The sequence below is a fragment of the Ammospiza caudacuta genome, chromosome 15 (assembly GCF_027887145.1).
Source record: "Ammospiza caudacuta isolate bAmmCau1 chromosome 15, bAmmCau1.pri, whole genome shotgun sequence".
In the NCBI taxonomy this organism is placed as follows: Eukaryota; Metazoa; Chordata; class Aves; order Passeriformes; family Passerellidae; genus Ammospiza; species Ammospiza caudacuta.
Window position 1 is genome coordinate 13421821 of NC_080607.1, and position 25568 is coordinate 13447388.

The following is a 25568-nucleotide window of genomic DNA, read 5'->3' on the forward strand; positions in this document are numbered from 1 at the left end:
CTTTATTGCCAACTTCGGGCTTTTCCTCGCTGTTTTGGGGTGTATGAACCGCCGGGGTGGTGCCGGAGCCCCGCTGGCTCTGGGGCGGCAGTGGAAGGTCTGGGGGCACAAAGCAGAGATTGGGGACTCACCGACCCGCAGGATGGCAGAGGCAGGTGGGGACACGCCGCCCTGGGAGCAGGAGGGATGGATGATGCGAGCAGCCCGCGCTGCCCTGCGCCGGCGGTGTGCAGAAATGCGTGATCCCTGCCAGCTCGGGATGCGCCAGGCTCGGGGGTTGCATCCCATTAAAGCGCTCCGGGGAGGGGGGGCTGAGTTCCGTGGCAGTAAATCATCCTTCTCCTGGTAATAAATCACCCTTGCCCCAGCGTTTCTCGTGCACTTGTCTCTCTACAATCCCCTGCCCCCCGTTTGACCAGCAGATTTAGAGCTGCCTCTCGCTGCCCCAGGTCCTTGGCGCTGCTTCAGGATGGACCCGCTCTTCCCTGCCCGCATTTTTGAAGACCCCGACCTGAGGAAGCTGCTGAACGACTCCTCCATGCTCAACCTGAGCTTTCTGCCCAGCAACTGGTTCAACAACAGCACCGGGGACGGTTTCCTGCCGCTCAGCATCAAGATCACCATCGTGGTCGTCTACTCCATCGTGTGCATCGTGGGGCTGGTGGGCAACTGCTCCGTCATGTATGTGATCGTCAGGTAGGACACGGGGAGGCTCCCGGGGAACTGGGAGCGGGGCAGACCTTCCCTCCCTCCATCCCTGCTGCGGGAGAAGCAGCCGGGAGCTTCCCTGGGGTTACAGGCGTGCTTTGGAGGCAATGATGTGGCGTTTGTTTTATTGTTTTGGTTTTATTTGTTTGTTTTTTTTTTTTTTTCCTCCCTTCCTAGGCTGTGATGAAGGTTTCTGCCAGTTTTCAGCTGCCCTCTGGTGCCTCCTAAAGTTTAACCCAGAGAATGGAATGGAGTGAGCAGAGCTGCTCAAAAAATGTGTCTTTTTTTTTTTTTCCTTTTTTTTTTTTTTTTTTTTTTTTTTCTTTTTAGGGATCTGTATGTCCCGGGGGAGGGCAATGTGCTGGGAGCATTCCACTGCCAGGGTGTGCTGGCTCCTTAATGGGACCTCTCCTTGCTGTGCAGTGTCCGGCACCCCAGCTGTGTGTGCAGGTGCTGCTCCATCTGGGAGCTGGCTCCTTCCAAAGCTGAACCTTGTTGCAAAGGAAAGAGCCTGCTGGGAAGCTTCCTTTTACTTTTACAGGAGAAAAAAAAAAAATTCACAAATGTAAGTGTTCCAATCCTTTGGAGCCTTAAATAAGATGTGAGAGGATGCTGCAGAGTTGAGGGCAACTTATTTGCTCCTTGTGCTGAGGTGAGGAGGACGGGGGGGGACCTTTGCAGAGGGACAGCACAGAGCATGCACCACTCCATCCTCCCTGCCCATTGTTGGCATTTTGAATGTCCCTGTCTGCTTCTGCCATGGTTCAAACCCTTCTGGTTCTGGCAATCAGGAACCTTGTTCACCCTGTAGGTACAGGATAAGTTTGTGCAGCTTTTAGGGCTGTGATTATGTTAATGCCAGCATTCCTCCTCTGATCTCTGCATCCTGCACGTTAAGGAGGGAGCTTCCATTTTATCCACATCTTGGAGCAGATTCCTGGTGCAGGTGGATGCTGCCAGCACAGAAAAGACAGGCTGAATCCTCCAGCAGAAGAGGAAAGTGTTCAGCAGGTATTCAGACACTGATGGGGTTGCCTTGTTCCTGCCAGGAGCCCAACTGCTTCCAGAGCATCTTTCCCCTGAATAACTACAACTTGGCTGGGGGAGATGCTGTAAAATCAGGTCTTTGGTACCAGAGGTTGGTGAAGAGTGGTTGAATCTCTGCTCCAAGGGCAGAGTGATGTGACTGATGTTCATCAGGCTGCCTGTCCGTGCTCTCTTATCTCAGGAGTTTATGGCACAGAGAGGGGATCCCATTAGCCCCAGGGAGTCTGCAGATGCACAGAAGAGGGTTGCAGCACACTGGTGCCATGTCTGGACAGCTCGTGTTCCTGCTCAGTGTAGTAGCAATTGTTGGAGTAGTTTGTGGGTGTGTGTGAGTGTGTCAGTAGTGAGGCTCAGGATCTAGAGGCCCTTTCTGATGATGGTGATGTGGCTGCATGGGAATGGCAGCCCCTGTGCAGCAGAGGAAGGGAGTCCCTACCCTGGGCATGAGCCTTGGTGTGTGTAAGGAGAAGCCTTGGCAGAAATCTCCTCCCTGTCTGCAAAGCCCTGGTGGGATGTGCACAGCAGGATCCTGCTGGCCCTGCCCAGGGCTGGCGCTGGAGCATCACCAGTAACAAGAGTGTCCCAAACTGGGATCCTGTGCCATGGCTAACCATGAAAATTACTGGCTTCTGCTCCACTCCTTTTTGATTTTGCTATCTTCCAGCTGGATAAATGGCACTCAGGGATTTAGCACGATAATTTCCCATGGAAATCTAACTCTTTTTGTGTGTGTCCTCTCATTTTACAGTTTTTAAGCAACTGTAAACTGAAGACAGGTTCCAACCCAACCTCCCTCAGGCTTTTTCCATTTCTCTGTTTCCCTTTATTCAGAAATGGAAGGTGTGTGCTGAGGAGGTTATAACTGAGCTAGAGCACGTGTAGGAGCTGCTGTTCCCCACCCATGTTCCCTGGGAGCCCAGCACTGAGCTGAGACCAGCACTGAGTTAGACCCAAGGCAACGTGAGTTGATGAGTACCAATCTCTGGTGATCTCTGCCCAGGATTCCTCTCTCCTTGCCCTGTCTGTCCAGGTCAGCAACAGGTTGAGGATGAATTGGACTCAATATCAAACTCTTGACCCTGGCCACGTGCACAGATTGGTGAAGAGCTGCCAAATTGTGGCTGTACAAGGAGGATGCTGATGAGCTTCTCAAACACATGCTTTTCTCCTTAGATTAGAGCTTTGATGTTTCATGCAGGTTTTCAGTATGTTGGAAGCTGGTTACTGGTAAGCCAACACAGGGTTTAAGGGCTCTTAATGATAAATTAACGGAAAAATTTATCATAATGATAAATTAGTGGACAAAAACCTCTGTGCTGCACCCTTATCACTGTAGGTAATGTACACCTCCAATAAGCTTTTTTTTTCTTTCTGTGCTTTGTCAATGATAACCAGACTTCAACATTACAGACTTCAATATTACACAGCCCATAGGAAAATGGTGTGCTACCTTCCAGAAAAAGACTGGTTGTGCTATAGACAGTAATTGTTTCCCATTTTTGAGGGAGCTGGGAAATAAAAAGACTCTAATACCAGCACTCAAGGAAATTGAAGGCATCAGGAAAACTCTTTTTTTTTGTTCCTCCTGAATGAGTTTTCTGCAGCACCAAGGGAAAAGTTTTAAATCTCCCGGTATTTCACAGAGAAGCACAAATTCAAGGTTTCCCCCTCTGATGTAGAAGCCAGCCTACATCTCTATTGTATTTGGAATGATTTAACATTTGGAGCTATTAATTTATAGAGACAGTCACCATGTGGCTGCCAGTCCCTCCCAGTGCTGAGCAGCACTAGCTGGGTGAGATGGAGAAGGGCTCTTGTGAGGAGCAGGATTTGCTGGTCTGTGAAGGGCCTGTTGTGGGAGCCTGCCTTGTCTGTGCCTTTGTTCTGCTGGCTCATCCTGGGATTGCCAGCACAGACGAGGCCTCCCCCCCTCCTCCTTCTGCTGTTTGCTCTCTTCTGCATATATTTCCTGTTCTGCTTCTTAATGAACGTGAAACAAGGAGCTTGAACAGAGGGTTTGGGGAAAGCCAGGCTGCTGAGATCCCTCCTAGCTATTAACTGAAGTCTGCAAGGCTGCTTGCCAAAGATCTTTGTATTTAGGAAGGAAAGCAAAGGGGAAGGAGGAGGGTGTATTTTTGTATTTTTGGCCCTGGTGGTGGGGCTGACCCAGGTGTGACAGAGCCCCCAAATCTCTGCCAGCCATTGGTGACCCAGAAAAGGGACAAGGTGCAGCTCGTTGTCCCTACTCCACCATGCTGCTGTGATGCTCAGATCCAGTGGGGATCTGGAGAACTCCATTCCTCCAGTTCAACCCTCCCTGGGAGTGCTGCCTCATTTCTGGGGCACTCCTCATTGCTATGGCAGCTCTCTGTTGGGAGCCTGGCAAAATGCTGGGGATGCTCAGCTCTCTCTATGGCAGAACACCTTGCAGAGCACTTTAAGCAATGTTTTGGGCAGTTTAGGGCTGTCAGGCCCCTACATTTTCATCTGCTGCCTCCAGGTGAAGCTTTAGGAGGAAAAATGGGATGGGGAGGTGCCTGGACCATGAGCCTGCCTGGGGATGCTGTGCCAGATGTTGTTCTGCTTGAAAACTGCCTCAGTCCCTGAGAACAGGGGAGAGGGCAGCTGGCTGTGATGAGACAGGGAATATTAACTGAATTATGACATTTCAGAGATGCTGATTTCTTAATAGAAAGCTTTCTCAGGGAAAAGCCTGGACCAGCTGTGTGTCTCAGAGCTGAAATGAAGTGAGTGCCTCATGCAGGGGGGACCCAGCAGACACGAGTGGGGCCATCTGAGGCCTTTGCTGTCTCCAGATCTGCCTCTTAGTTTTTCCTTAAAAAACAGAATAAATAGACATCAATTATTGCAATTCATGGAGAAATGAAACCCAAACGAAGGGCTCTTTGCCCTGGAGAGTGAGTGGAGCTGGGTGAGGACTGTGAGGTGAGGTGAGGTGAGGTGAGCAGCAGGGGATTCTGCTGGGATAATGGCTGCAAAGGACAGGTCTGCAGCTCCCTGATTTCTGTCTGGGTCCCCATGAGCCCAGGTGAGCTGGGCTCAGCTCCATGACCCACAATAGCCACACCTGGTCCCTGCTAACACAGGTCCTGTAGCTCCAGTGTGTGCTGAAGGGCTCTTTGTTTCACCAGGCTGGGCTGGGATGGGTGCAAGGGAGTTGCCCATGTGCAGCAGTGAATCTGTGATGTTTAACATGGAACTTGGTTCCCAGTGTTTTTCAGAGATTGGGGAATTCCCAGAGGCATTCTGGATATCAACAGAGGCAGATCTGGCCCATGAGCAGGGATAAGAGCATCCTGCTGCAGGGTGGATGCTGATGAATGCCCTCCTGAGACCAGAGCACCATTCCTGGTGGCCAAGCACCTGCTCAGGGTCGTGGGATCATCCCTGAGAGCCCCTGGCAGGCTGCTGAAGCCTTTGCAGCAGCAGCAGCAGCCACAGAGGCTCCTCCCCTGGCATGGCAGCACATCCACAGTGGTCCCCAGAGAGCACCTGCAGGCCAGGGCAGGGCAGGTTTTTCAGAGCCGTCCCCCAAACACAGAGGAGAGACTCAAGGACAGGGAGATCATCTGTCCCAGGGTGTGTGCTCGTCCTGGCTGGCTGTAGATTCCCTTAGTAGCCCCTGCTAGTCAGCCCCTGTCTTGCTGGGTAATTTATGGGCTTTTAGGTGCTGTGCTGGTGGCTGCCTTTGCTGTAGTGTCTGGCCCCAGAGTCCAGACTAATTTAAATTTGTCCTTCTCCAGCTCTGTGCGGTTTTTTCAGGGCCTGTTGAAGCATTAAGAATAAATCATCTTGCCCTGGTCAGAAGCTGCAGGCTGAGGGGGCTCTGGGAGGGTGAGCAGAGCAGCAGGGATGCAGAGAGCACGGGGTGGGTGGGCACTGAGGGACACAAATCATGACAGATCAAATATCAGCTCCACACAACCTGAGGGCAGGGAGCAGAGATGGGAGAGAACTGGGGCTGATTTCCACCATCACAGGGTGGGAGCAGCTCAGTACAAATCCTCTGTGAGCCTTTTCTGCTCTGTTTTGTTTCCTGGAGCATGTCCAGGCATGGGGGCAAAGGGTGGCACTGCTGCCAGGGTGTGAGTGGGGATGGAGGGAGCTGCTCAAGGTGAACATCACTGTCTGCATCCTAATCAGCTGCAGCTACACACATCGAAATCAGGAGGCTCCAAGAGGCAGAGAGCTCCTGGAAACAATACTCAGGGTTTCTCAGGGTTGCAGGCTTTGCTCTGGTCCCTCTGCCTCTGGTGTCTGCTGCTCCCTTTTGGGTTGTGGGTTTGCTGCAGCCAGCTGGTGCTGAGCCCCAGCCCTTGCCCTGCAGCCTTGCTGGGGCTGGGTGGAAAAGGGAAAGATGCAGAAACAAGAGGTCTGCAGCTCACCCCGAGGCTCAGAATCTGTTCTTGTGGGGAGCAGGTCCTTAAAGCCCCGAGGGTGTCTCTGCCCACCCTTAATGACCCAGCCTTATCTCCCCTCCCAGCCTGTGCATTCCCCTTGCCAGAGGGTCCAGGTAGCACAAAGGAGAGGGAACAGAAGTGCTAAGCTGATATCCAGGTGTTTTTAGGCATCCCAGAGAACGGGAGAGCAGAGCAAAGCAATTACTGTAGTGACAAAGGGGAGCTGGATGCTGAGCTGAGCACCGCCCTGTGGGAGATGCTCCATTAGGAAATTACCTCTGTGGCAGAGTGCAAGAAAGTGGCCCAGCAGGGAGCTAATGTCCTCCATGGAATCCACAGGTTTATCTGTAGCAGATTTGTGCTGTGGGGGAGGAGACTGAGGTGCCTCCTGAAGCCTGAGAGTTTAATTTTTCCCTTTTTTTGGAGCAGATGAAGAGAAAGAACACTCTCAGCTCTGGAGGAAAAGAAAGAGAGATTAATCCACAGAGAAGTGATTGATTGATTTTTGTGTGTACTGAACATTCTGGAAATGTTTGGGAACATTGCTTGGTTGGGACAATGGCTGTTGGCTCTCAGCATGTAGAGAAAGTGGCGTGGAAGTAATTAATTGGGTGCAAATTAATTTCACCCCCTTTCAAGAGTGCAAAATCAGCTTTAAATTCTGTTGGAAGATGGGTTGAAGGGAGTGCTGGGGCAGCCACCTCAGTGTGAGAGGGGAAGGTGGCTCTGCCATCACCTCCAGAGGAGATGAGGAAGGAGGCAGAGGACAGGGATCTGTGCACTGAGGGATTTTGCAGGGCCAGGCAGAACAATTGTACCTGGGCTCTGAATTCATGCTGGGAGGAGTGGGGCCAGTGGGGCTGGAGGGGTGTGGGAAGGAGCTGAGGATTTGCTCTGCACACCCTGAGTTCAGTGCTGGGGACCCAGGAGTGTGCAGGGAGGCAGCTTTGTCCCTCATGGATGATGGATGGAGCTTGGAGGTGAGTGAATTGTTGCTTGTTTCTCCCACTGGTCAATGACACAAAATAAAACAGGAACTACCTTTAATTTTTACTGTTTTGCAGTAAAGTTGCTCACCATTGCTCAAAATTGATATTCCCTTGAGTTATAGTGCCAGTAAAAAGGGTTAGAGGCATGATGATGAATTGCCTCTGGCTCCAACCCTCCTGGAAGGCTGGACTGCCACAAACCTGACCTTTGGGAAGCTTGAGCCAGCCCAGCCAGGTCTGTGGGGCTCAGGGGAAGCTGCAGCTCCCAGGAGACCTTTGCCACCACAGTCTTGGGTGCCTGCATCATTTCCTAAAGCCTGAGCTGACAATGCTTACTTTTGTGAAACCTGATAAAACAGTGATTTCACTTCTTTTTAACCCCCCTTTGCTGACCTGGAGGGCAAAGTGGATCCACTCACAGACCCAGCTCATCCCCCTGTGCTTTGCTGTGTTTAGGCCAAGTGCAAGAATTCAGGAAAGGAAAACTTGACCATCCTGAGATGCTCCTCTGGAGTTCAGGGCACTGGAGGCTGCTGTAATTCTCCTTAGAAAATCCCAAAGCTTAAACTAGCAGCTGCCTGGTTATGTTGGATTTATTATGCAAAAGCAAAGTGCTTTTGCTCATTCATCCCATCACAAAAGGAAAGGTGCCAGTATTTTCCTTCTGCTGCTTTTGGTTATGTAAGTTTGTCTGAGCTGGCTTTCTAAGAACTTGTGATTGATTTCTGGACCAGGAAAAGTCTCACTCAGGCTTGTGTGGGGACCTCAAGGTATTTCCAACAATGTTTCCAGCAGTGCTCGCCTCCAAAAGATTCCCTTGGCTTTCAGGGTCAAAAATAGGATAATTTGGTTTTGCTTTCTGAAGCTGTTTTCAGGCTTCTGATACAAGCCTAGCTTAGAGCTCCAACGCAGGTAAAAATATAGACTTTATAGTCTGGATTGTGGCTCCCCTGTCTGCTTCCCTGGCAAACCTGGCCAGGTCACCATGTGTCCCAGCAGAGCCCAGAACACACCAGTGCTAATGTTCTGCCAAGCATTCAAATCATTTATCAAGAGCTGAAGAAGCTCAGGGGAGGGCACAGAACAGAGAAGGAAAGTTGGGGGTTTGCTGTTCTGAATCAAATTGGCAAAAGGAGCTTTTTAAGTAAAATCAACCCTGTGATATTTTAACATGTATCGGGCTGAAAATAGTGCAGCAGTTTATGGGTAGAAGCGTTACCCTCAAATGAACTTGCACTCTGTTAATAACATCATTGTCTGCCATTTTTGGCTGTGTTTCTGCTAAGGCCATTAGTAGAGTAAATGATAGATGAGCTGTAGTTTTAAAATTATACCTATTTGAGCTCTTATTCTGCCCATGAGGGGAATATCCTGGAGCTGAAATGTTAGATCCAGTCACAGAGTCACTGTTGAGCTTCCATTTCTGCAGACACTGCACGTCCCCCCGGATAGGTGATCACAGCTGGCTCTGCATCATTTCCCAAGTGTGAAAGGGAGATGATTGCCATTAGAGCAAGGTGACTCTTCCATCAGGGCAGGCAGTTCGTGTGGTAAAAGTAATATTGAAATGACAAAAACATCTTTAGTGTTTGACTTGTGACTTTATTCCTTTCTCTAGAAAGATCCATTGTGATATTCTGATTTCTGATTCAAACCCAGCTCCTCACCATTTTTTGGCTGGCCAGGGCTGGCCATTTTGCCTGCTCTGATTTGACAGCTCACATTAGCCATGCTCTCTGGCTATGAGTCCATGTCAAATAGCTGATCTGCTTGCTCCTGCACCTTTCATTTACTGGCTAAAGCTCTCACCAATACTTCTAACAATGAAGCCATAGGTAGAGAAACCCTAAGTTGGCCTTATTGAAGTAATTTTTCAAGAAACACCATCTGATAGCCTCAGGGTTTCATGGTGCTCACTAGCAGTCTGAGGGAATGATTCTCCTGCCCATGGAACTGACTGTGGAGGAACCATTTGTGGTGTTGTAGGAGATGGGCTGAACTGTGTGTTGGTAAACCTGTGGGAGGTTGAAAGGTGAGGATGGCCAATCTCATTACACAAGAAAATACAGCATCTCCTTTTGAAATCAGCAGAATCTGCTTTGGTAAAGTTCAGTGTCTGACCCATCATGGTCAGTGGGAACTCTAACCATTGCTCATTCCCGCCTTTCAGATTCACCAAGATGAAGACAGCCACCAACATTTACATCTTTAACCTCGCCCTGGCTGACACCCTGTGCCTGATGACCTTGCCCTTCCAGGGAACAGACACATTCCTGGGCTTCTGGCCCTTTGGCAATGTCCTGTGCAAGATTGCCATCTCCATTGACTACTACAACATGTTCACCAGCACCTTCACGCTGACCATGATGAGCGTGGACCGCTACATCGCCATCTGCCACCCCATCAAAGCCCTGGACATCCGCACGCCCCACAAGGCCAAGGTGGTCAATGTTTGCATCTGGGCACTGGCTTCTGTCTTTGGCATCCCAGCCATGGTGATGGGATCTGCAGAGAACGAGAACAATGGTCAGTAAAACTGCACCCAGTGGGAGGGACATGAGAGCTCAGGGAGAGGGGGCCACTTTCATCTGTGGGGTGAGGCCTCTGCTGTAAATCTAAATTCTTAATTCTTAAATCTTAATTCTGCCCCTGCCACTCTGTATCACTGCTGCTGCTTTTCTTGTGTTAAACATGGAATTATGCAAGGAATTGAGCATTAAACATAGAATTGTTATGTTAAATTGGGAAAGAACTCTGAGATCATCAAGTTGAACCATTAACCTAAGTAACCAAACTAATCTGAATGTGCAGACACTTTTCTGCTTTTTCTGCGTTTGCTGATCTTCCTTCCTTTTTTGTTTTTTTAACTCTTGCAGAGATTGATTGTCTAATTAAGCTCCCTTCTCCCGTGGACTACTGGGACCCAGTGTTTGGCATCTGCGTCTTTCTCTTCTCCTTCATGATCCCTGTGTTGATCATCACCATTTGCTACAGCCTCATGATCCGGCGGCTCAAGAACGTCCGCGTCCTCTCGGGCTCCAAGGAGAAGGACCGCAACCTGCGGCGCATCACCCGCATGGTGCTGGTGGTGGTGGCAGTCTTCATCGTTTGCTGGACTCCCATCCAGATCTTCGTGCTGGTGCAGTGCTTGGGAGCCAAGGCAGAGAGTGAGCTGGAGCTGGCCATCTCCTGCTTCTGCACTGCGCTGGGCTACGCCAACAGCAGCCTGAACCCCGTGCTCTACGCCTTCCTGGATGAGAACTTCAAGGCGTGCTTCAAGAAGTTCTGCTTCCCCACCGCCTTCAGGACCGAGCTGCAGATGTCCAACAGGATGTGCAGCATCGCCAAGGATGTGGCCTACGCCTGCAAGAACTCGGAGGGGACTAACAATCCGGCCTGACTAGGCATGGAAATCCCCATGGCGGCTGTCGCCCAGCAGAGTCCCACCACCCCCACGTCAGAACTGACTCAGATAACGGCCCTTTAGCAGGACCTTAAAACTGAGAGGTGAGAAACCAAGGAAACAATTGTGGGGGTTGGGAAAACCGGATGCTGCGAGAGCACGCAGAGAAAGTCAGCCCATCTGATGCATTTTAAATTTCCAGTGCATCCTGCACTAAGGAACGTGTTTGAAATCAGCCCGCTGATTCCTGCGAAACCCTGGGGGTTTGCAACATTATTGAGAGTTTGGGAATTAAGGGTTTAAAATAGGCATCGCTCCTGGGCCTTGCACTCCTGCTGCTGCTGCTGGGAGACAGACAGAATGTGAACTCTTGCATTGCTTTTTTCCTCCCTGGCTGGAGGTGTTAACAGCTCGCCTGGCTCACCAGGCGCTCGTGTGCGGGTTTTCCTCCTGTGCCATTGCTCTGAAATCAGACTTTGCTGCAGCCAAAGTGGGCAGGAGCCATCAGACAAAACCCAAGATCATCTCCAGGATGAGTCATCGCGCAGGCAAGGATGCAGGGAGGGAGAGGAGGGAGCTGACGGGAAGAGAAATTCAAACTGCCTTGGAAGGACAGCGCCAGCTCCTGCAGATGGGATCTGCAGTGAACCCCCCCCTCTCAGAGGGGAGCAGGGTGGGGAGAAGGGACTGTCAGAGCTGATGGTGTCGCTCTGAAGAGGAAGAAGAAAAAAGACTGAGGAAATGAACACAATTTCTCATTTACATGCTGCTACTATTTTTTTTAACTCTGTATTTCCAGTGTAATAATGGACAGAATGTGTCTGTATATACATGTCTGTAGTGGAATAGGTGCAGATACATGGTAGAATTTCACCTTACCAAGCATGCCTTGGGCATCTTCCTCGTGAGAGGAGGAAGGAATGAAGTGGCCTATAGACGCATGTATTTATGTATAGGAAAAGCCATTTTGGAGAAGTCAGAATGGCAGCTCTTCCAGAAGACATGGACATTCCTGGTGGCAGGAGGCAGCCTAAAAGAGTCCCACCCGCTCCACATGGGATAAGTGGGGTACAGACCATACAAAACCTGGGGTTCTGTGGTTTGTTTTATGTTTTTAACTGAAACGAGACCCACAGTGCTGAAAGCACGTGGGAAATGCTGCCTGGGTACCACCCCTCCTGCCAACCATGGATTGATTTTCCTCTCCCAAAGCAGGCCAGAGCTTTGTGGAAAATGAAATGTCCTGTCATTTCACTTGATAACAAAAGCTTCCCCAAAGAGTTTCACCACTTGAGTGCCCTCTGTGCTGGGGAGAGCAGCAGGCTGGGCTTGTCCCTGTAGCACAACAGCCCCAGGAAATCTGGGCAGTGGTGGCCAGTGGTGCTGATGGGGGAGCAAAGCACCAACCTCCATCTGGAGATGGGAGGTCAATTCCAACATGAGAACCAGCAGTGTCACTGGACTGTACAGATTCCAATGTGAATATATTTCTTGTGCTCTGATCTATGAGATTCTGTATTTTTAATGTATTGATTTGCCAATATTTTAATGCTGTCATGTTCTTTCTATATGCTGTACAAAGGAATTGGATGTTATATTTCTATGTAGAGTGTTTCTCTCATGGTTGGGCTTAAAATATAGATGCAATTCCAGTGTCCCATGTGAAGGACCTAGATCCCTTGTAAACTGCTCAAGCTGGGAGGTTTTAAATGCTGATTAACATTTGATTGGGAATCTGGATGTGTACCAGAGCAAACTTTGCAATTAGCACTTCCCCATACCAGTCTGGAGGGAGGAGGGAATCTGGGCACTTTAAGCACTTTGTAGTGGGTGTTAATACCAGAGCCCTCGCCAGGAAATCCCATATAAACCCCAGGCACGTGAAGAACAGCTCCTTGAGAGCTGTGCTGCTGGCAAGCTGCATCCATGCCTTTGGAAAACTGGGTTGGGTGGGATGTTTGTGGTGGTAACAGCACTGGGCAGTGAGAGACCTTGGGTCTGCTCAGCCCTGAGCTGTGGGATGCTCTGATGGGGTCTGGGAATGGTTGGGGCTGAAGCTGGGAACTGTTCTTACCTTTAGGGAGCAGGAGAACATTCATCAGTGGCTGGCCAAGGAACAGCCACACTCCGTTTGCCGTTCTTGGCTGGGTTTTTAAATAGATTTATGTCCTCTGAAAGAAAATATTACCAGTGTTTGGCATTTTTTAAATATGGATTTTGTTATAATGACTATGCTGCAATGATCTTACATAATCAAGTACTCAATAAATGTGTGTTTACCAAGCTTTTGGGTATTTCCACAGCCCTTGCAGTGGATGTGTTTAGGCATTCTGTTCAATGCTCAGTGAAGTTTGTTATGAGAAGAGCAGCAAATGCCTGAAAGCAAAACTTTATTGTACTGTGCCTCTGGAGTTACAGGCTCATGGTCAGCTGGATGGCTTTAGTGCTGTCTCTGTAACTCCCTCTGGAAGTGGTTGTGCTGGTGTGATTCTTACAACTGCCGCAGTGTAAATGACATTTAGGTGGCTACTTGTGTGCTTTAATAAAGGAAAATTAAAACCTATGCGGTTTGGATGATAACCTGGAAGAGTTCACTGGGTGGATTTGGAATGTCTCAGCCCTGTGGGAACTTTTGTTACACAGACAGCTTGGTCTGTAGTTAACACAGGCACAGAAGATGTGAAAATTGGGTCTCTGGCTCTTGCAGAGGGCAGCTGTGATGTGTGGCAGGGCAGCAGTGCAGGCAGCTGCCTGCTGTTAGAGCTGAAATCTGCTGAAGGATGAAGAAAGCTCTTCCCACCTCCTGTCCCCACAATTCCCAGGAGTTATGGGGTTAGGTGTGACCTGGGAGAACAATAAATTGCAGAGCTGTTCTGAAAATACAGCCAAGGCCATATTCTGTAGAAAGATGGATCAGACAGTGAGATGTGCAATAAGGAAAGTGCTTTCTCTCTGCAGAGATCAATATTCCTGCCCAAGCAGGTAAATATCAGGAGAGGGTTTTTTATTAGCAGTGGTGGTTTTTGTCTTAAAAAAGAAAAAGTAAATTGGTGAGAAAAAAAATGGAAATCCTTATTTTTTCCTTCAGTTTCCTTATTTTTTCCTTTCAGTTAATTATAAGTATCCAGGGGTGAGTTCTTACAGCAAAACCATAAACCAAAGTGCTTTATTCAGTATTATGGGATTTATTAATGTACCAAATATCCTTTCTGCTGCTGTTGGCTGAAATCAAGTGCTGGGAAAGGCTGAGGAATGGATGAGCTGGGGATGAGCAGCTCCTTGGCTCTTGGTAAATCTGGGCAGAGATCTGGCTTTGCAAGAACCAGATCTCCCTTTCTCTCCCTCAGCCAACAACACTTGCCCCTCCATGAATTACAACTTCTAACATAAAAAATAAGGAGCAGAATTTGCACTTTCACTGAGGTTTGGATGGACAACACCCTCAGGCACATGGTGGGGTTCCTGGTGTTGTTCTCTGCAAGGCCAGGAGCTCATCTCTGATCCCTGTGTGTGCCTTCCAGCTCTGGATGTTCTGTGTTTATGGTTTTATGCCTTGGGAAGAGCTGATCTGGGGACACACTGGGTTACCCTTTACTGAGCTGCAGATTGGGGGGATTATTTGTTTTGGGTGAGAATTCAGCTGAAATCCCTCTCCCCAAACCCACAGCTACAGCAGCCACAAAGCCTTTCCCCTGCTCTAAATTGTCCCCAGGGCTGGGGACAGTTCAGCAGGTGGGAGAAACCCCAAGTGCAGAAAGAACAAAGCTGTGTGGGGCCCTTGTGGTGCCTCTGCTCCAAAGCTCCAGACTTGCCCTGGTGAAGACTCTGCCTGAGGCTGAGCAGTTGCCACGTCTGTTTTCACAAGTTTTTCTTGAGAAGTTAGACTGTAAATATGTCTTTCTTTTTTGAAACTATCTTGTCCTCTTTTTTTTTTTTCTCTCCAGGGAGGTTTGTTAACTATTTAAAAAGCTGTCATTGGGCTCCAGTCTCCCTCTGGATACTCTGGAATATCAATGCCTGTCCAGAGAAGGATGCCTGCAATGCTTTATAGGAAGGTGGCCACTCTCCATAGTTAGAGCTCCTTTTTTTAAATGAGAAGGATCTCCAGCAGCAGCTGGTGTGGGTGCAGCCTTTGATATCTGCTCAAAAGAGAGACTCAGACTGGCAGCAAAGCAGCCTCTGCCAGAAAAAACTCCAGTTTGCTTTCCCACTCATTTTGCTGTGCTTCCCCTCAGCTATTTTTGTGGCTATTTATGCAAAAGCAAATTTCTCCTTCCTTCAACAGGAGAAATCTCCTTCGGACACATCCCAGGCTGCAGCCCTGAGTGTGCACTCATGGCCTGTGCATCTCTGGGGCAGCAGAGCTCACTGCTGTGACTTTGCAGAATCAGCTGGTTATTCCCACCCCTGATTTTCACCCCCCAACCCCTGCCCAGGGCAGTCTGAAGGACCAGATCTTGCCCACCAACATTCTCCTCTGCTGAGGAGAACCATGGAGCTGAGATGGGAGGCATGGAGGGCAGAATCCAGCAGCAACAGATGTAGGAGGGAAAGTTGTCCCATCTCTGCTTGTGAGGAGGCTGAAGAAGGGAGAGAAGGGGACAAGGGGAACCTGTTGGACCAAGTCCAGAGGAGGCCACAAAAATCACAAAAAGGGCTAAAAATCACAAAAGGAGCATCTCAGCTACAGAAACAGGCTGACAGAGCAGGGGGTGTTCAGCCTGGAGAAGGCTCTGGGAGACCTCAGAGCCCCTTCCAGTGCCTAAAGGGGCTCCAGAGGGCTGGAGAGGGGCTTTGGACAAGGATCTGGAGTGACAGGACAAAGGGCAATGGCTTCAACCTGCCAGAGGTCAGGTTAGATTGGATATTGGGAAGAAATTCTCCCCTGTGAGGGTGGTGAGGCACTGGCACAGGTTGCTCAGAGAAGCTGTGGCTGCCCCATCCCTGGAAATGCTCAAGGCCAGATTGAAAAAAACCTGGTCTAGTGGAAGGTGTTCCTGCCCATGGCAGGGGGTTGGAATGAAACATCCTTTAAGATTCTGTCCCAGCCAAACCAATCTATGATTCTGTGGTTCTAGGAAATGGAAGGTGGGAAGAGCAGCCCTGAAGCCAAAAGACCTGGCACTGCTGAGGAACAGAGATGGACTAAAGAAAGTAGAGCATGTGCCGTGTGATGCTGATGGATGTTTGGCACAGGGTTTTTTTGGATCCCTTTTTGTCTTGTCTGAGCTGCTGCCTGCCTATTTTGAGTGGCCCACAGTGGCTGCATGCACTTGCCCTATTGTCTCTTTAGACTGGGGATTTGTGACACCCTTGCTCAAAATGTGGCAGCAGAAGTACCAAGGTCCCAGCTCCTTTTGAAAGGGGGAGTTTTAGGATTTTTCCAAGCAAAGGGATTGCTATTAGATTGGGTGCTGTTAAATCAAAGAGGCCCATGGCTCACATACTCCCTTTGTTCCTGCTTTCAACACTCTGAAGCCTGGATAGATTGCATGACAGAGTGAAATAATCAATAAATAGAGCAACATGGTTTTGTATCTTGGCAACAATGATGCTACTGAACCATGTAAATTGACTTTGCTCTCTCTCCCTCAGTGCAAAGATCCTGTCTGGCTGCAGGGAAGGAGTGATGCCAGCTCTCCGCAGTGCTGGGGGACACAGATAGCCCCTTCTCCCATCTTAGGTTTTGTGCTTCAGCACCCCCTGAACTGCCCTTGGTTAGAAAGTGCACAATAATATCCTTCCCCAACTGGGATCACCTTCACCTCACAGTACAACACCTCCCATGTTGAGATTCACAGAATCTCACAGTCCTAGAATGGTTTGGGTTGGAAGGGACTCCAAATATCATTTAGTTCCAACACCTTGGCATAATCAGGTTTCTTGGAAATTTGCTTTTCCTGTGACTGAACTGCTGCAAGGGCCTTTGAGAGGAAATCATATCCTGTTCAACCAGCCCACTCTTGCAGCAAAAAGGGGTTTTTCCTGTAGTCTGTGTTATTTCTGAGGGAGGATGTAGCTCCAGTGCTGATGGAGGCTCCTGCTGCCAGCAGTGGTCAGGGAGAGCATGGCTTTTTCCCTCCCCTCTGGGCCTGAAGCCAGGCAGGAAGGGCTGGAGCCTGCAGCACCACCAGCACTGCCAAACAGCACATTTTCAGTGTAGTGAAATGAAGAATGAACCTTCAAGAAACCAAGCAGGAAACTTGATTTTTCCAAGGAAACCATTGAAAGAATCAGCATCTTCCCGTAGGCTGCTTTTGGCTGCATTAGATCACCATTTTCCTGGCCACAGAGAGGAGCCCAGGCAGAGCTCTGTCCATTCAATAAACATCAGTTTCTCTGTGTGTTTCCAGCCTGGCATGTGCAGTGAAAGCTCCAAGAACAGCTCATGTCATGCTGATTTCATTCAGTGACGAGGAATAAAAACAGAAGCTCTGTAGTCAACATGAAATTAAGATTAATGGCTTTTCAGGTTGATTTCCTCTGTGTGAAACAAACCCCATATTGCGATTTGGCTATTTAATGTTTGTTCAATGTTAGTCATTAATAGCAACTTCTCCACATGCGCAGGTCATTTGCTCACATATTTTGGAGTTTCTCTGATCTCAGCCTTGCACTGCTATTGCTTTGTTTAACCCCAGGGGAAATCATAGAATCACAGGATGGATTGTGCTGGAAGGGACCTTAAATGTCATCTATCCAACCTTCATGACATTAAAGTTTCTGGAGATAATCATCTGCCTCCAGGGACCCAGCACAAAGGGGCAGAAAATGAGCCCAGCCTCTGGTGCTGGTGTTTATCCTTGTCCCAGCATCCCAGAGGTGACTGGGGGGTGGCAATGGAAAGCCACCCAGGGCTCTCCCTGTGGTTTGCTTTGGCATCTGCACCGGGGTTTTATTTGCATGTGCTAGGCTGGAAAACTGCTTCATCATCTGGTGAGTGTCAGCAATGCCACCGAGCCCTTCTGCCTGGGGCCGTCCCCCAGGAATTGTGGAGGATGAGCTCAAGACCAGGCTGGATGGGGCTCTGAGAATCCTGGTTAGTGGAAGGTGTCCCTGCCCATGGCAGGGAGCTGGAACTGGATGATCTTTAAGGTCCCTTGCAACCCAAACCATTCTGTAATTCTGTGAGTCTGTGAGTCTGTGAGTTGTGATTCTGTACTTCTGTGATTCAGTGATTCTGTGATTGATTCTGTGATTCTGTGATTCCATGAGTCTGTGACTCTGTGAGTCTGTGAATCTATGATTCTGTGATTCTGTGAGTCTATGATTCCATGATTCCGTGATTCTGTGATTCTGTGACTCTGTGATTCCATGATTTTGTGTTTCTGTGATTCAGTATTTCTGTGATTCAGTGATTCTGTGAATCTATGATTCCATGATTCTGTGATTCCGTGACTCTGTGATTCTGTGATTCCATGATTCTGTGAGTCTGTGAGTCTGTAGTTCTGTGATTCCATGATTCTGTGAGTCTGTGGTTCTGCAATTCTGTGAGCTGGGGGCTCTGACCTGCCCCATCCATCATGAAATGGTGTCCCTCAGCCTCACACCCCAGCTCCTGGTCAGCGTGGATGAAGGAGCTCAGCTGGGTGTGGCCACAGCATGAAGGATCCTGCTGAACCCATCACATAGATAAAGGAAATTTAATTACATCTGTAGGATTTCCATCAATGCTGAGCAGCAGCAGGCTGGGTCTCAGGGGAGATTTTTCATTGTGTTGAAATCTGACTTTGTTAATTACCAGTCTTCGATCTCATTTGAGGGTTAAGTTTATGAAACAGAATCCTGATTTCTCTGATTTCCTTATCCAGCTGGTTTATTGAGTCTTGTACAGAGGATGGTTTTGGACCTTAGAAACTCACAAGGTTTCCTCCCAAAGAGGAAACTCCCACACTTCCGGCATGAGCTGTGCAGAAGCATTGGAGCGAGGGGAGGTGATGGAGATATGCAGAAGTCCTGGTGAAAGAGAAAGAAAACATCTCAGGAAAACTGAAAATGAGGACAAAGGTCTTGCTGCCAAATTATAGCTTATTTTACCCCCAAAGGGAACTCTCCTTTCCCACATGGGAAGCACCCACCCCAGGCAGCCAGGGAACATTGTGGTGGGGGCTTTAGCAGTGACACCAGCCTTTGGTGCACCCCAGGCTGTTGACTTCCTCTTGGGGAAAGCTTCCCATCATCTGTTTACCCAGGAAGCACCAAATTTGGCTGTAGGAAGTCAATAGAGCGCCAGGTTTTTATCTACACATCAAATTTACTTTTTTAAAGAGAAAATAGCCACTGAACAGCCCTTGAAGCTTGGGGCTAGTGTCTAATTCCACTTGAAGAGCTTTGTTAGATAATTGCAGTATTTTTCTGAGAGAAAATAGAACAATCAAGGCTTGTAATTAAAAGCCATTCAGGCAGCTTTGATCCTTCTCTCTGCATCTTCTCTTACCAAACACAAATGCCAACAAGGACTCATGGCAATATTTACAGTCACTATTTTTGGCCTTTGCCTTTAAATTAACTCCTCTTCCTCGCTTCCAGTCAAAAGGAGGGGGAGGGAGGGAAATGGGGCTTTTCAACAGGTGTTTCTTTGGAAAGATTGTTTTGGAGGATCCCTGATATCATAGAATAATTAAGTTTAGAAAAGCTCAACGAGTCCAACTATCACACACTAGCCACACCAGCACATTCACCACTGAACTAAATGAAATGTCACACACATAGGTTTTTTGAACACTTCCAGGGAGGGTGACCCCACCACTGCCCTGGGAAGCCTTTTCCAGGGCTTGACCACCATTTTGGTGAAAAAAATATTGCTAATAATCTAATCAAACCTCTAAATATCTAAAAAAATCTAAAAAAAGTATTCTAAAAAATATTTCTAATATCTAATCAAACCTCCCCTGGCACAACTTGAGGCCATTTCCTCTCATCCTGTCACTCCATGATGACTAGCCTGGAGCTCCTCTGGAGGCCTCAGAGCTGCCATAGAACAAGTTTATCACCCCAAAACTGCCTCCAGGCACAGCCTCAGCTGCAGTGGTGGTGTGGATGAGACAAGACCCACACACTCTGCCCTGGGCATGGACAGGGAGCTGCCAAGGCCATGTCCCACAGCCCACAGAGGATCCTCAGGTGAGCTCCTGACTCACTGGGAGAGGAATACAGCCTGGGAAGTCCCAGCAGCAGGTGGGGATGTCAAACCTTGATGTGCTGAGACCCTCTGAAGGCACCAAACTGGGCTTGTTTCTCCCAAAATTGGCAGTACAGTCAGTGGGTCACCATTTCCTTGGGTTTATGGTGGGACCATCAGTGGCTCATCAGCACCCAGGGGCTCCCAGCAGTCCCAAGGAAACGAGGTGAGTGCTACAGGTGTCAGGCTGTACAGGGAAGGGACAAATTCTCTTTCTTGGCTTGATTTGAACACCATCTTCTGGATACCCTTCTGCTTCTCATCTTTCACAGTCCAACTTTTTGCTTATCCATGTTTAATTTTTATTTTCATATTTTTCTCACATCAAGATGCTTCTGAGAAGCCAGGCCTCCAACTCTCAGTGGGGTATTATTTCTTTTCTCACCCAAAAATCGTGACCAGCCTTAGGGAGGCAGTGTGAGACTGTGTAAGACCCAGGGGATTGGAGCTTCCCGGGAGAACAAGCTGCAGCACGGCTTGGATGAGGACAATTGATCCAAAGAGCCAACATTGCTGCAGCATGAAGATTTAAAAAGCAACAACTGCTTCCGATCCCCCACCCTAACTGAGATGCCTGCATGGAAAGCCTGTGGTGGGTATATGAGCCCTAATTCCTAAAAGTGGGAATATGAGCCCTAATTCCTAAAAATGGGAATATAAGCCCTAATTCCCGGGGGCTGCCCCGCACCTTTGCACCCATTAATGCAGCACACACTGTTCCAGAAGGAAATCCACCCGGCTTTGAGGCTGAGCTGACTTTGTGTATGGCTGGGAAGGGGTTAGGAGGAGGAGGAAACCCTGGGTTCCTAATTCAGCCTCCCTGCAGACCCCAGACAGCGTGCTTGCTTTAGGAGGGGATTTGTGCATCTATTTGTGCATCTATTTGTGAATCTCTAATGGGGTTTTTTTTCCTGCTTCCAGTGTTCAGGATGCAGCCGATGTGGGCTGTGTGGCAAGCCAGCCCCAGCAGTGGGAGGAAATTCAAAGGAACGAGCTGGCGTGCGGCGTTTCCCTGGGGAAATGTTGTGCCGGGAGAGGGCAAGCATCTTCCTGGAGGTGTTTTCTGCTCTCCCAGAAGGAGCCGAAGGACAGCCTGGCTTCTGCTGCTGTGCTCCGAGGGTCTGCCCAGGCACAGGAACCCCGAATGTGCTGTTTCCCCTCAGGAGCAGAGTGACAGGCTGTGTGTGAGGCTGAAGATGCTGCGATGGGGGGGATGCAGCGATGCCGAGCTGAAAGCAGCGAGTGCCGCTTAGTGCCGCCGGGCTGAACCGCACCGGGGCTCCGCGGGAGCTGCAGCCTCCCCTGCGCTCGGGAGGGGACCTGGGCAGCCCAAATCCTTCTCCCCCGGGAGCCTGGCACCCGCAGGAGCGGCCAAGGCTCGTGTCAGGTGTTTGCCGTGGAGAAAATCGTGGATGCAGCAGGATGCTGCCATAGGGAGATGCTGAGATGGGGCTGCCCGTGCTCAGAAAGGGAAGGGGTAGGGGATGCAAGAAACGTCTGGAAATGCCCGTGGAGGGTTCAGAGAGAAGGGAACCAGACTCTCCTCAGTGATATCCAGTGATAGGAGACACGAACTGAAACATGGAATATTCAATTAAATCATAGGAAGGAAATTCACTGTGAAAGTGGTGAAGTACAGGAACAGGTTGTCCACTGTAGCATCTCCATCCTCAGAGACATTCAAACCCGAGTGGACACAGTGCTGGGAAATTTAACCCTGCTTGAGCCATGCTGTGACTGTGACTATCATATAATTTTTTCCATTTAATGGAAAAAACTCCAGCTATATCATTCTCATGTCTGAAGTGGTTAACTCACATTGAAAAGCTCCTTTCCATGCAAAAAAATACAGTAGTTTTCTACTTAATAAAATATATTGCCTTTCCTAGAGCCCTAATGCCAATGAACAGCGATGCTTCAGCTGATTAGGCAGCTTGTGGGAGAGGTGACATAATTTGAGTCAGTTTTCTCACACAGAGAGGTTTTTCCACCCGGGAAACCCATTGCCAGCAGGTGGCAACCATGCTAAAGCAAAATTCCTGGGGAAGGTTTGCCTGGAAGAATGTGTTCTCCTTCATTGTTCTACCACAGCTAGCACCTCTAATATGGAGAAGGCAACAGAGAGATCTTGTATCCACACATCTGTTTTTAGTTTGCCATAAATGAAATTGCCACCCCGAGGTATTGAGGGTTGTCAGTTCGGGTGTTGGGGTGCTCAGGGCACTGAATTGCCCCACGCAGTCTCACCTGGGGTCTCCACCCACACCCACCCACTGCTCTGAGAACCCATTTAAGCTGAGAACTGCAGTCTCCTTTCCTTTTGCATTCCCTGTCCTGCATTTTCCTGGGGGAATTTGGACAGGTAAGAGCCAAGCTTGGTGCCTGGGGCTGGGGGAAAGCTTGAAAGAAAAATTTTAGTTATGACAGCCTTCCTAAAAGCAGTAACATACAAACTTCACAGGGCTAAAGGGTGTGAGAATGAGTTTTCCAAGCTTTTAATATGGAGTTTCTGATTCCCAGGCTCTTCCAGTCAAGTCCTTTTGTTCCAATACTTTTGTTCAAATATTTTGACTGTTTATCTGTGAAAGAAGAAACTTCATATCTGCAGTGCTCACTAGAGTTTTTCTTATGGCTTACAAACCACCTTAATTTTGTTACAAACCTGCTGTGTTTATTTTATAATAGGCAAAATGTAATATATATAGCAAAGATATGGCACAAGTAGCATAAATTTTCTCTTGTGAAAGAAGGACCAGTCTCTTTATTCCCCCATGAGGTTTATTTCATTACTCACTCTTAAATAAATATGTATTTGACACTTAACAGGAACAACTAGTTCAAAATTATTTCTAACACAAGTTCTCACAGTTGTTATAGTATTTGTATGGTGTGCTGTTTGGCACTATTTTTGAGACTCAAGTCTTCCTTTTGGTCTAAATTTAACGAGTCACAAAAGAGGAAATTTGTGGTGGGGTGGAAGATGGACAATCCTTCAAAATCAAAAGAAAGCCGTAACACACAGGAACATACATGAACATTGAAAATAGTTTCTTTTCTCTTCCAAATACTCATCCTCTCTCTTACAGATGTTTCATTGAAAGTGCTCATTAGCTCTGCTCCATTAAACAATCCTCCCTAATAACTCAGTGATAAAGAACTGAGCTTTGCACTCCTCTGGAAATTGGTCTCCAGCCTGTCCGTGCTGTACAGCAGATGGCAATAAAGGACCACTCTGTGGCAGAAGTACACCCCTGAAAAGGAAATGTTCTGTCCTTAATAATTCAGGGGGTGAAATTAAAATCAGGGTCTAAAAATGCAAGTTGGTGGGAGCAAAGAGGGGAAATACAAGAGTCGCAAGTGGGCAGGACAAACCCTGTTGCTGACGAGAGTTACAAACAGACCGCACACTACATGTAAACCAAAGAAAGGACGTTGTGCATTCATTGGCCACTCCTCCAGTCTGCAAAGTTTCTCCTGAAAAACCCTGGAAGGGCAGGGACCTGCCAGCCCCAATCCCCTGTTCAAGAAGTTCTGCATTCCAGCAGCTTCCGGAAACTTTTCCGAAAACTGTCATCCAGGAAAGCGTACAAGAAAGGATTCAAGCATGAATTGGCATAGCTTAGGCTGGTGATGAAGTAGGATATCCCAATGACCATGGAGGTCTGGGGTAAGTCAGTGGTCAAAGCCACGATAGTGGCCAGGTGGAAGGGGGTCCAACAGAAGAGGAACACAGCCAGGACTATGAAGACCATGATGGTGACTTTCTTCTTGGCTTTGTCCAGGGCTCTGGCATTGGAGTTCAGGTGCATGTTCCTCAGCTTGTAGAGCATCATGGTGTACAGGATGCAGATGGTGGATACTGGAATGGCAAAGCCAAGGATGAGGGTGTAGATCCTGCTGGCTTTGAACCAAAACCTCTCAGGCTTGGGGAAATTGAGACCACAGCTCTTGATCTCCAGGTCGTCAGTGTAGACATTGGCAAAGATGATGAAAGGGAGGACTATGATGGTGACCAGGATCCAGATGCACAGGCTGACAATCCTGGCTGCTCGGTACGTGCGGTGGGGCATCCTCTTGGACCTGACCGTAGCCAGTACCACCAGGTACCTGTCTATGCTCATCACTGTCAGGAAATAAATGCTGGAGAAGATATTGTAGTGGTCTATGGACAAGATGACCTTGCAGAGGATTTCTCCGAAGGGCCAGTAGCGGAGGAGGTGCTCTGCAATATTGATGGGCAAGACAAGGGTGAACAAGTCATCAGCGATAGCGAGGTTCAGGATGAACATGTTGGTCACAGTCTTCATCTTGGGGGCCTTGAGGATCACGTAGATGACAGCAGTGTTGCCCGTGAGCCCCACAGCACAGATCACAGAGTAGATCACAGGCAGGACAACATAGAAATCAGCTGCCTGCTCTTGGAGGGTGAAGTTGAACCTCATGCTGTTTTCCAGGTAGCAGCTGTTGCCTGCGTTACTGCAGGAGCTGTTCAGATCATCCCAAAAGGAGATGTTTCCCATGACTATTGATCACAGACCACCCTCAGATACCACTGAAAGCCTCACTAGCCCAGAAGTGAGAGGCTTTTTGTTTGGTTGGGATATTTTCCCCCTCCTGTGAGAAGCAGCTGTTACCTCATTTAGATGCAGCTTATTTTCAAAGGTGAGTTGTGAGGCTTCTTGGACCACCTAACTTACCTCTCCCCCCTGTTGGAGAAGTTAGATTTTGAAGTGATGATGGGAGAAAAAAATGTTTGGAAGACATAAGTCTCCATGAACCAAGAAAACAAGAGAATAATGACTTTCTAAATAAATCAAGGAACTCTTCTTTCTGAGAGCATTCCCGGTGAGCTTTGGCTTTTCTTGGCTGGGGGAGTTGAGCGGCTCCTGTTCAGCTGTCTGCAGTGAGAGCTCTTTTGGGGCTGACAGGAACAAGGAGGCAGAAGGGGGAATTTCGTGCCTGGCTGGCTGTTCACAGCCGTTGGAAGACCGGAGGGATGGCTGCAGTTTCTCTGGCACAGCTCTTGCTTTCCGTGCTGGAGCAGAAGCGTTCCAGTGGTTAATTAGCGCCTGCCTTTGTGTCGGAGTTCAGGCTCTTCATGGGCTGGGATTTCACAAACAATGAAGAAGTTTCTGACACTGCTACTCCCCACTCCCAGGGTCCCCTAGTAAAAGAAGGAGGGGAAAAAATAGTTCAGGGAGTATTTCTGAAATTAACGGTTAAAGGGGATTACCCTGCAATCAAAGTACACCTTTAAGCAAGGGTGGGTTATGAACTCACTCTGAAAACCATCCCCAGTACAAACAACTGGCAGCACCCCAAATTTGGCACAGACGGACAGACAAACCTGTACATCTCAGAAGTTCAGGATTAATCGGGGAAGAGAGAGAAAAGTACCCTGAAAGCAAATCCACTTTAGAGACACAGCGGGAATCATCCCACCTGTAGCAGTCACCACATCCATCACTATTGCCTGACCCATACTTCCAAGAATTCCTCCACAGGGAATGAACAAAAACCCGATCCCTACCCCCCCACCGTGAAGATCAAAGGTTTGGCAATCGGTCCCGGGCTCTGCAGAGAGAAGTGCCTCACTTCTTCTGCCTTTTGTTGTCGCACGGCAATAAAGTGAGCGGGACTGCCGGCGCTGGGGATGGGGAGTGAAGCGTCCCTTACCTGGGAAGCAGCTCCTCTGCCTCCTCCAGCACCTGCTGCTCGCACTGGTGAGCCTCTTCCCTCCGATCCGAGCTGGAGGAGGGTCTCTGGGCTGCTGACGTACCGGGATTTGCAATTAGATCAACACGATGCTTCTGTGTGTG

The 25568-nt window shown here is 48.7% G+C and overlaps 2 protein-coding genes across 2 annotated transcripts; one reads left to right on the plus strand and one right to left on the minus strand.

Moving 5' to 3' along the window:
- The first annotated feature begins 469 nt into the window (after positions 1–469).
- OPRL1 (opioid related nociceptin receptor 1) lies at positions 470–10565 on the plus strand. Its single transcript, XM_058814662.1, has 3 exons — positions 470–696; positions 9336–9691; positions 10042–10565. Exons 1-3 carry the CDS (start codon positions 470–472, stop codon positions 10563–10565), a joined length of 1107 nt encoding a protein of 368 aa, XP_058670645.1.
- An 11830-nt stretch (positions 10566–22395) lies between these two features.
- On the minus strand, positions 22396–24352 carry NPBWR2 (neuropeptides B and W receptor 2). The gene has a single exon (XM_058814928.1). It carries the CDS (start codon positions 24267–24269, stop codon positions 23271–23273), a length of 999 nt encoding a protein of 332 aa, XP_058670911.1. The 5' UTR covers positions 24270–24352; the 3' UTR covers positions 22396–23270.
- Between the last annotated feature and the right edge of the window lie 1216 nt (positions 24353–25568).

Bases quoted from the DNA above. Each gene is read 5' to 3' on its own strand.
- OPRL1 (XM_058814662.1), top strand. From the start codon at position 470: ATGGACCCGCTCTTCCCTGCCCGCATTTTTGAAGACCCCGACCTGAGG. The intron at 697-9,335 runs GTAGGACACGGG...CCCGCCTTTCAG, and splicing joins GTCATGTATGTGATCGTCAG to ATTCACCAAGATGAAGACAG. The intron at 9,692-10,041 runs GTCAGTAAAACT...TAACTCTTGCAG, and splicing joins TGCAGAGAACGAGAACAATG to AGATTGATTGTCTAATTAAG.
- NPBWR2 (XM_058814928.1), bottom strand. From the start codon at position 24,269: ATGGGAAACATCTCCTTTTGGGATGATCTGAACAGCTCCTGCAGTAAC.